Source organism: Zeus faber (genome assembly GCF_960531495.2).
Source record: "Zeus faber genome assembly, chromosome: 8".
NCBI classification, from domain to species: domain Eukaryota; kingdom Metazoa; phylum Chordata; class Actinopteri; order Zeiformes; family Zeidae; genus Zeus; species Zeus faber.
The window spans coordinates 17,493,573-17,504,656 of NC_137195.1; the positions used below are offsets into that span (position 1 = coordinate 17,493,573).

At 41.6% G+C, this 11,084-nt stretch overlaps 2 protein-coding genes across 2 annotated transcripts; both read left to right on the forward strand.

Annotated features, from left to right (window-relative positions):
* Positions 1-2,631: 2,631 nt before the first annotated feature.
* Positions 2,632-3,687, forward strand: LOC307233716 (1-phosphatidylinositol phosphodiesterase-like; the record flags this gene model as incomplete). The annotated part of the gene is made up of 2 exons (XM_080005114.1): positions 2,632-2,693; positions 2,850-3,687. Exons 1-2 carry the CDS (start codon positions 2,641-2,643, stop codon positions 3,685-3,687), a joined length of 891 nt encoding a protein of 296 aa, XP_079861240.1. The 5' UTR covers positions 2,632-2,640.
* A 2,528-nt stretch (positions 3,688-6,215) lies between these two features.
* LOC307234412 (uncharacterized protein) lies at positions 6,216-10,655 on the forward strand. The gene is made up of 7 exons (XM_080006116.1): positions 6,216-6,332; positions 7,151-7,338; positions 8,061-8,180; positions 9,178-9,234; positions 9,322-9,531; positions 9,761-9,883; positions 10,254-10,655. The coding sequence occupies exons 2-7, from the start codon at positions 7,162-7,164 to the stop codon at positions 10,314-10,316; spliced, it is 750 nt and encodes a 249-aa protein (XP_079862242.1). The 5' UTR covers positions 6,216-6,332; positions 7,151-7,161; the 3' UTR covers positions 10,317-10,655.
* The last annotated feature ends 429 nt before the right edge of the window (positions 10,656-11,084 follow it).

An 11,084-nucleotide genomic window follows, 5' to 3' on the forward strand; every position in this document is an offset into this window, starting at 1 on the left:
GGGACGAGCTCAGCGCTGCGGCCGCCCGCGGGCGAGGAGCGGCGGCGCCCCCCGCCGGCCTGGAGGGCGGCGCCCCCCGCCGGCCTGGAGGGCGCCGCCCCCCGCCGGCCTGGAGGGCGCCGCCCCCCGCCGGCCTGGAGGGCGCCGCCCCCCGCCGGCCTGGAGGGCGCCGCCCCCCGCCGGCCTGGAGGGCGCCGCCGCTCGGCGCTGCGTGACGTCCGTCGCCAGGGGGGCGATCGAAACAACAACAAAACAAACAAGATGGCCGCCGAGTGCGTCGTTTGTCGCGTGTGCGCTCGGGCGGACGGCGACCTTCCGCGAAAGGAACGCGCGCAGCGGGCGACAATAAATGACCCGCGGTTCACTCGACGACAGGAGCCGAGTAACGGTGGAGCAGCACAAACAATAATGGAGGAGAAAAATGTTTTTTTGTGTGTGTGTGTGTGTGGGGGGGGGGGGGAGTTACGGCGGGGTGTCTGACGTCGCATCCGGTGTTTTCCCCGCGCTGCCCCGGAAGTTATAGCAGTGGAGTTCGGTAACGGGCATAGACGCCATGACAGTCGACCGAATGAAACGGTCCGTTACCAGATTGACACTTCATTCAAATTACCGATTTCTCTGGCTTGAGAACTGTAGTGAACATGAGGGATAATTTAGGTGCACAACTCAACTAAACGTGTGACATAAATCTAGTTGTTTTTTTTATACATTTTAAAAGGGAAATATTGCATCTTTAACTCGAACAGACCCGAAGTGGTTCCTATAACCTTCAACCAGTGTTTAACATAACACATTTTTGTTGTGTAGGGAGTGTATTTCGTTTCCTTTACTGTACATTTTCCATTTTGTGCACTTTTCTCAACTGGCTTTTCTGGAGCAACTTGTGGCGCATACGATTTCCCTCGTTATGTTGATTTCCTTAAAAAAATAAATAAATACATATACATATATATGTATATAATATACATTTTTGAATATGTTTATTCTTGCTTTTTTTTTTTTTTCTTTTTACTTAATATTGATCTATGTTTTTTTTTTTAATCAATTATTTAATAGTCAATAATTTAGGAATCAATATTTTTTCAAATCGTATTATATTTTCTAGAAATCAGCATTGGGAATAAACATCAGTCCTCCTATCCCGGAGTCCACAAAGACACTATACAGTATACTTATACTTTATGTGCACGTCATACTGCCCTATGCCATTCAATACCAGCTTTAAAATGTCCTGTTACATAATGCTCCTCGATTAAAAAACACTTTTCTACTGCTTCCCCGTAAGCCAAGAAAATAATGAACCATTCCAACATACACCCTCCACAACCATGAGCAGTGGCTCCTCACATTTTGGGCACAGGTCACTTCAGTGGCCAATGCACACTCCACTTCCTCGGACTGTGCATCTTGCTGGATAGATACGCACTTGAAATGCTTTGTCTCCCTCCCTCTGCAGCAAACGCTGAGTCCCACTGTGACTGCATGCAAGAGTGAAGGGGAGATTAACTCCCAACTCAGATTTGTGAGTCAGCTTCCGAGACACTCCGTGTCTCCCCATGTGCTTGAACCTCTGTGAGGTCAGCACTGGAGGTAAGTTAAGGTCAGTTTGATTTAGGAGGATTTAAATGTATATTTAATACAACACCGGCAATTTATTCTATTATATAATCATAGAACCCATTATCGCGATTGTTGCACCGCCCCCTGCCTCGTGTCGTTTACGCACATTTTAGTATTTTTAGAGCCAGGAGCCAGGTGTCAGGACATTTCACTGCATGTATGTATGACCGTATGTATATGTATGTGACAAATAATCTCTTAAATTGAACTTGAATAGACAAAGTTCAGTCTTATTCCATCAAGGCAAAACTTTAAAATTTGTAAATATTACTTAATAATGTTATATTATTTGTATAACTATTTCTTGAGTAAAAATAATAAAATTCTGATTGTTAAATGGCCTCGTTTTGATGTAGTATGATTTAGCAGGGCTTGGTCCTAACATGTCTTTCTGGCTAATGACCAAATTCATGGTTAAAGTTGATGGACTTTTATCCTTTGGCTCTTAGCATTAGAAATTATCTTATAATTTTATAATAAACACGCAAATGGCAGGTGACGGAACGCACTGTAATGCAAATGGCAACCGGAAAGCTGTTGCTATTGTTCTCTCGCATTTGCTTTTGATAAAGCCATCACAAAATCGAATATGATCTAATCTAATTGGCAAAATTTCTTTTCACAATTACTTTTTTTCTTGGGACCTACTTTGTCAAAATGGACAGCGAACAAAGACAAATTTGTAATGCAAACATACTCTACTGACCTGCCTTAATGGTACATAAGGTTATGAAGATTATACCCTTCGTGTTATCGTTCCACACCCATAATTACTGAGATTAGTGAGCAATATAAATTATGGTGGTGATCCACACTTTAGTTGTATTGTTACCCTTCATCCTGACGAGTTGGGTCGGCGAGCTGTGAAAATCTTAGGTCTTCAGGGTATGATAGCCAATGTAACATTTATTTTTGTTTATTCAAATGTTATAAATACTGGCTTATCTCTGTTAGTATAGGAATACACCGTACATTTCTTTGACATTAAACCATTTTACCAATGCAGGTTTTGCAGTAAGAATGAAGTCCAGCCGAAGATGTCTGCTATTCCCATTTACTTGGCTTTGTTTCATGTGAGTATAAACATTTTGGGACAGATACAATATTGGTGCCAATTTGCTAGTTGGCACCACATAAATCAGACTTGTGAAATTATGGGTTTAAAGATAGGCAAAGCCCAGCAATAAACACATGAACAACAAAATATGGTAACTTTTGATTGATGTTAGGGTTTTGTGCCATGGAGACGAGCGTTTCTTCAACGATAACGGACAACTCCAACTCCCAGACAACTACAACATTCCCTGGATGGCGGGAATTGAGGACTCTCGCAGTCTCTCTCAGATCACCCTCCCCGGAACCCATGACAGCATGGCTACCCATGGAGGCCCTGTGGCGGAGACCCAGGCCTGGCCGCTGAGGGACCAGCTGGCGGTGGGCGTGCGCTACCTGGACCTCAAAGTCTTTGCGCTTGGGGACACGCTTTACGCCATGCACGGTGTGATGTACCAGCACAGCACTTTGAGAGAGATCCTAGACACCGTCCGAGAGTTTCTGTCACTATTTAGGAGCGAGGTCGTGTTGATCCAAGTGAGACCGGAGTTTTCCGACAAAGGCAACGTGAACGAAATGGTGCAGAAACTTATTTCCAATGACGAATATGTCTGGGTGAGCTCCGGGATGCCTCATATGGGTTGGGCCAGGGGTAAAATAGTCTTTGTCCAGAAAAACACCTTCACCCTGGGTATCCCGCTCAACACTGAAAGCAAAGGGGACACCGTCGTTGACACGAAAGAGAAGGACAAATCCCTCATCAAACAACTGAGCCAAGCCAGCGATGCGTGCGGAGGGAGTAATATGGTACTGACGTCCTCTGGTGGTTCTGGCTTTGGTACATTCTGGGGTATGTTTTTAACTCCAAAACGGGTGGCTGAAAAGGTCAATCCCTGGCTGAATCAGTACCTGATGCAGTTTTTGCCAAATCATCCCAGGCCATGCTTTGGTGTCATTGCCATGGACTTCCCTGGTTTTGACCTCATTCAAACAGTTATCAATTTAAATTGGTAGAATTTAGCGGCACCTGCCGTGCTTTATAATCCTCCTTTCTTGTTTGTAACAAAAATAAATAAATAAATCAAGAAAGCGAAAGTTGAATTGTCTTATTATTATTATTATCATTATCATTATTGTCATTGTTATAATAATAATAAAACCCACGGACATGAATTACGTGTGTTGGATTCGGGGCAATTCAGACATTTTGTCGTCTAAGTTTGATCCACATCAATCTATATTTGGAGAAGGAATTAGTGAAAATTGAATGTTGGCGGAGTGGCGCGGGATTATTGTTGTTACTATTTGATTGCCTTCTATTAATGTAAAACCCTTTCAGTTGCTTGTCTTTTATAAAAGGTGGTATAAAAATAAAGGTAATTATATTATATTTGTTATTAGTTATTATATTGTTATTATATTATGATTATATATGTAATTATAATTACTATAATTACGAATATTTACAACAATAATCATCATCAGCATCATCATAACAATCATTCAAGATTCAAGATGAAGAGGCGTTTCTATCTTGATCAACAAAAGTATCCCATATCAAAATAAAACCACAATATCAGACCCAGAAGGGCGTTACATAATGATTAATGGAATTTTAGGTAACATCAAATTAACTATAACTAATATTTATGGCCCCAGTGAGGATGACCCAAACTTCTTTAACAATATATTTTCAAAACTCTTAGAATTCTCTGACTCAATTATCATATTGGGAGGAGACTTCAACACAGTGCTGGATCCACGTTTAGACCGTTCACAAGCCAGAAATATTTACAAATCCTGGCGTTCGTCGGACACTATAAAACAATATATGAGTGATCTTGCTATTGGTGATTGTTGGCGATCAAGTAACCCACATTCTAGACAAAACACATATTATTCACCACCCCACCAAAGTTTCTCTAGAATCAACCTTTTCTTGACATGTAACTCCGCAATGTCCAAAATCACTGATCCTGAAATTCACCCTATTGTAATTGCCGATCACAGGCACCTTACGTCAACCTCATAAATTAAACAAACCCTCCCGGCAGGTAGCGGTTTAATGACTCACTTTTGACAGATAAAGAATTTAACCATTTATTTTCTATAGAATGGACTTCCTCAATTGAACTGAATGACTCCCTTGAAATATCACCATCCTTACTCTGGGAAACGGCTAAGGCAGTTCTAAGAGGTAGTGTTATTTTATTCTCCACTCTCAAGAAAAAGAAAGGGCAAGAATACCAAAATAAACTCGAACAATGACTAAAGGAGTTGCACTCCCAACTAGCCCACTCATCAACTGAGCAAATCCAAAATGAGATCCGGACAATTAAATCTCAACTTGATAATATCATGCATCAAAAGACACAATTCCTAATGCAACGGACAAGAGCTAATTATTTTGAATTCAATGACAAATCATGTACATTTCTTGCCAATGAATTGAAACCCGATTTAGAGACTTTTGTCTCCTCATGCTACCTGGGACTGCGTTATGCTCCTCAGGGCCGGAGTTGGGGGTTGCTCCACGGCCCTCCGGCTTCTCCTGGGGCCCGGGTGTCTTCTGTGGCCGCAGAGCAGGGTGCTCGGGGCTTTCCTGCAGCTGTAGGGTGTCTATGCGGCTGCAGAGCTCGGTAGGGGGGGCTTCGGGGCCCTTTCCACTGCTTGGAGGCGCCACGACACACACACACACACACACACACACACACACACACACACACACACACGGTCCCATCACACACACACGCACACACACATACACACACACACACACACACACACACACACACACACACACACACACACACACACACGTGGTGCCTTTACACACACACACACGCACACACACACGCACACACTTGGTGTGTCCTTTCCTCGCTCATTTACTGCCATAACTATGACAGGTAGAGGCCACGTGCCCAATTGTAGTTCTAGTTTTCCTGGATCTAATTAACTGTTTTTCAATACATGTTGTCGTGCAATGTTTATGTTTTCGTGTAAATGTTGTTTGGTTATATGTTTAATTGTTTCACCCGTGGTGATTCTCCCCCTCTTGGAGTGATCAGTTGTTTATAGACCCAAACCGGATAAATTGTTCTCCAAAGAGGGGGGGGGGGGGGTTGGTAGTGGTTCTCTACAACATACAGTATATTTTTATATATATAAAACTGTGCTCTTATCATCCTACAGGTCGTCCACAAGTCAGAGTTATCGCAGCAGTTCAAGGTGATTTCAGAATTAATAAAGAGTTTCATTGCAGGTTGAGAAGTTGAACTCCACTCGCAGACTAACTCTGTCCCAGATGCAATGGCACAAATACTCCGTGTTGTATGCCCAGCATGCTGACAGCACAGGCTAAACAAAAAAAAAAAGCTTTAAAAAAAAAAGATTCAAGAGGTTTATTTGTCACATACATATACATATAACCACACTCACAATCATCAATTCATAATAATGACACAAATGGAAGTGAGATAAATGGTTTGGAGATCAGACAGGAAACAGTTAAAGTTGAGCGCCTGCAGACGGAGGCGGTACTGCCGAGAACAGGAGGAACTGAACAGTACCGAGCCGAGCCCCAAACCCTTCCTAACTGCGCCACAAGGAAGCGGAATCAGCCCCAGGGAGCCCGTGCCGGCGCTGGCGGCCTTAACGTAAGTGCAGTGTCAGACAAACGGGTTTCCATGTTAAAGACAACGGTTCCAAAATGTGTGTGTGGTGTTTTTTTTTGTCTTCAAAATAGTATTTCTGAATGTGTTGTTCTCGGTGTCTTTACATAACGTCTCAGGGAGGAAGGGGTTTCAGCCATGCAAAACTGAAATTATTATCATTATTTATTTATTATTACTACTATTATTGTAATTATTTTGATTTATCTATTTATTTATTTGTTTGTTTATTTATTTATTTATTTATTTTTAATTTTTATTATTATTATTATTAGTTTTATTATTAAATTATTGATGTTATTATTATTATTATTATTATTATTATTATTATTATTATTCCATTTATTAGAATGCCTCTTCCTCAAAACACATACAGACATGTGGTCTGCTCTAACAGTCTTGATAAATAATGGTTCAAAGATTTAGGGATTTGCCTTCAGTCTCTTCAGTGGCTCTGCACCACGTGCCCAGGTATTTTGCAATAATGTCAAGTAAACGCCAAAGCAATATTTGTCACTTCAAGCACAGCATCTGTGATTGCAGCTTGGGGAGACTTGTCAAAAGTTCTGAAAAATGTAACTTTTGGCCGTGTGACTGTTCCAAAATATCAAACTTGTGATACGTCAGTCAAATATGTCAGTCAACCACCCACTCACCTATTTTTTATTTTTTTATATAATTAGAAGACACGTCCAAACCCGCCCAAATGCCGTATCCCTGACCTTTCACCCTTCTCCGAGTCTGTATTCCCGTTAGACCCAATTGACCGACCCCCTTTTTAAATGTGTTATTTCGTTCTGCAGCCGCAGTCAGGATGTCCGTGACCATGACCAAGAAAGATGGGCTGACGTTGATAACCATGAGCACTGACCTCCAAAGCGCCTGGCCGCCGCTCTGCCAGATCTTTAAGGCGCTGTGCTACAGCCCGGTGTGCTGCTCCGTGTCGGAGAACATGCGCAGGGTCCAGGGCAGCTCCCAGGTCGCTCTGGGGGTGAGTGGAGAAGCCTGAAACACTAAAATACACTCTTCTTGTGATGTTGCGGATTGATACGTTCCATGTTTACCCGTTTGATGCCTGCCGAAAAGAAGATGAACAATGTACTTTATTTTTTTGTGATTTATATTTGTTTGATAAGGACAAAATGACATGTGCATTTCCTCTTCAAGAATTCTGAGAAGTGACGGGAATGTGAAAAATTTGACTGAAATTATAGACAGGGTTCTGACCAGGTCCTCGAGGTGCTTGAAGTGCTTGAATTTCATCCTCAGCAATTTAAGCACTGGCATACCTTGAAAATAGCCCCTTTGAAGTGCTTGAAAAGTCCTTTGGAAAAAAAACCCCACGATAATTGAAAACCTGTGATATCCCCCCTGGTTTGGTTGTTCAAATCGTAACGTAGTTAAATATATTTCCATGGCTTTTATGACCTAGATTATGCAAGATATACTAATATAAATAATAGACAATGAGACTATTTTAATTAATCACATTGGATCACAAAGGATCACGTTTGAAAGGATCACATTGAAAATGTATTCCAAATCACACAAACCTGTACTGTACTGTATGTAGTTGGGCTTTTTGGACCGACATCGGGCAGATGACAATCAGACCCCTCGTCCTAAGCCTTCAGGTGGTGGAGGAAAAACCCAGAAAAGAAAAACATGAATGTAAAAAATAATAATCGGAATGATTTATAACCTCTATCACAGGTTTTGCAGATTTTGATTGGGTTGCTCAACATTGGCTTGGCGATCATTCTCTTAACCAACGGAGATGCCTCTTCGTGGGAAATGGACAGTACCAAGTACCCTGTTTGGTTTGGCGCTTTGGTAAGGAAACGACACCGTTGTTTTTTCGTTATTTGCCTCCATCCTAAAACCAGAGAGAATTCACGAGAGAATTGTTTTTATTTAAATGTATCTCCTTGACAAGTCGTCCCTCTTAGCCTGGAGATTGGCTCTGAAACTCACCGCCACATCTTTGACACAAATACAACATTCGGAAGGGAATGAGCCGCGCTACCACACTGTTTACCCTGGAATGGGGATTCTGAACAGCACAGCTCTTTCTACATTTTGGTTTACTGCACATTTGGTGGACTGTACGGTACCTTAAAAGCCCCAAATGCAGGTCTGAAAATATGAAATCTGGACAATCTTGTCGTGGACAATCAATCCGCCACCCCTACCGCGCATGCAGATTGTTGTCACAGTGCACATCAGGGGTAACTGCAGAGGTACTGTCTGTCAGCCAACAATAACTAAACGGTTGTTTTAACAGAGCTGAAGTCTCCCAGTTGACTTAAAATTCAAAGTGTTTGAAGCATTCTTTGATCATTAAACCCACCAGTTTCAGACAGTGAAATGTAACCTTTTCTTCGATAGATTGAAAGAAGGATGGATAGATACGAATTATACAATAAAACCTAATGGTTAACTGTGCACAATAACATATGGCAATATACACTAAATCTAATCATAAACAACAAAATATAGCGCAAAAAAAATTAACCCACAAAATAAACCGGAAAAATGTGGCGATATACAATAACTAATAACATGAAACGGTGAACCAGAAAGCCGGACCTTTTAAATGAGAAAAAAACATGTATTGGTAATGTACAATAAACCTAATGACAAAACATTAAATACAAGCCGAAAAAAAATGGACGAAAAAAATAAACAAAAATTTTAAACAGTAAATGCAGTCTCTGTGGTGTCTGTCTATGTACATGTTTTTGTATATCAATATTCAATCTTTCTTGTATCGGTTGTGTTTGACTTTTTTTTTTGTCTTTTTTTTTTTTTTTTTTCTCTCTTTCTCTAGTTTGTGTTTTTCGGCATAATGTGCATCTTGCTCGAGAAGTTCCCCAGTCCCTGCCTGGTGAGTTCCGAAGCTATACGGTCGTACTGTGTATTTCCCCACGGAGATCAATAAACTGATCATTTTTCTTCTTTCCCCACAATTTAGGGCCTTGTCACTGTGTCGATGAACATGGCAGGAGTTGCTTTTTCCATCGCAGCCATTGTTCTCTACAGCATCAACCTAGCCAACATCTCCATGTGGTGGCTGTGCAGAGACGGGGATTATTATTACTACGGAACTACAACGCCCTCAGCTGACAATAGGCGGCAAGAGAGATACCTGGAGAGATGTAGGGAGGGCAAACAGATTATTCTGGTGGGTGTTGTGTATGTCAAGATTTCTCCCATAATGCAATACATTACAATTGAAGGGTTTCCATCTCAATAAAGCACATCTCCGAGGGATTTCTGATGTAAATATTGAACCGATCGCCTGATGGGTTAATGAAGCCTCAACACTTGTGTTCTCGCTTGTTCTCAAAAAGCTTTTTTTTTTTTTTTTTTTTCGTGATTTGAGAGCTGATGCTGTCGTTCTGTCGCACCAGGGGCTGGTGAGGGGCATCAACGGCATTTTGATCGTGTTGTCGGTGCTGCAGCTCTGCATTGCCATCAGCTCTGTGGTCCTGGGCTGCAAGGCGGTGTGGAGACACGGGGAACGGTCGGAAAAGGTACAGCGTGTCCACCCCTGGGAACCCAAGAGTGGCAGTGTAAACATATATTATTAAAGACTTTTTTTTTTTTTTTTTTTGGACAATGTGAAGAAAATGTGAATGGATCGTACTGAAGTTATGGAGGGAAATACTTGTCCTTCAAGGACCATTGTTCGGAGCACGTTGAAAGGCGGTGTGTGTGTGTGTGTGTGTGTGTGTGTGTGTGTGTGTGTGTGTGTGTGTGTGTGTGTGTGTGTGTGTGTGTGTGTGTGTGTGCTAATGTATGTATTACACGCATCACATCTTGGCCTTGATGTAAATAGTACAGCATTTGACCAAGTTTGTGATTTTACTGTATTTTCAAATGCTATTAACTTCTATTTTTCAGAACGGTGACGTGGAACACTACACGCCTCTTCTTGAGCAAGACAGCGTTCAGCCGGTGGTCTAGAACACTCTCTCTACTTCATGGCAGAGTGGAAGCTCTGCAGATAACTATTTGGAGCATGGCACCAGTGCTGCCACTGTTATGACTTGCTTCCATAACCCAGGCGCCCTACGCCTACATATTCCGTGCTTTCTTTTTTTAAGGGTCTTGTTTGTCTTGTCTGCAGTAATTTGGTTCTCTTTTTAATCGTGCCTTACTCCTAAAGGGAAACAATCCCTTATGAGTGGTAAAGTGATAGTAAATAAGTGTGTGTTTGCTGGATATGTACTGTCATATATGAATTTCTTTCATCAAATCAAATTCACCTCTTAAAGAAAATAAAGCAAAACAATCAATTCAAAACGGCATGGTTTGGTTTGAATTTCCAATTGGCAGAAAATGTCAACAGTACATTCTCATATTCTCACATGGCATTCTTTGGATCAGCATAGTTTTGTTGATATATGCATTTCCTGTATTCATATACATTCATATAAATTCAGTATTGTATACAGCGTTTCCATTCCAGAAAGTAAATATCAATAACCTATAGGAGCAGACCAGGTGAAATACCTTATACCGCAATACAATTGTCAAAACTATATCCCCCTAGTTGTTATGTAGTCAATTACTACCTTTCAGCCTGTTTGAGAGGCTGTGACGTATCGCCCATGTACTCTTTAGCCACGCCCCCCCGAGAGCCAGATTTAGAAGGTGGAACCCCAAATAAGGCCATATACCTCACAGCCATGTAAGGTGGATCTCCAAATAAGTTCACGTTCAAGTTCAAGG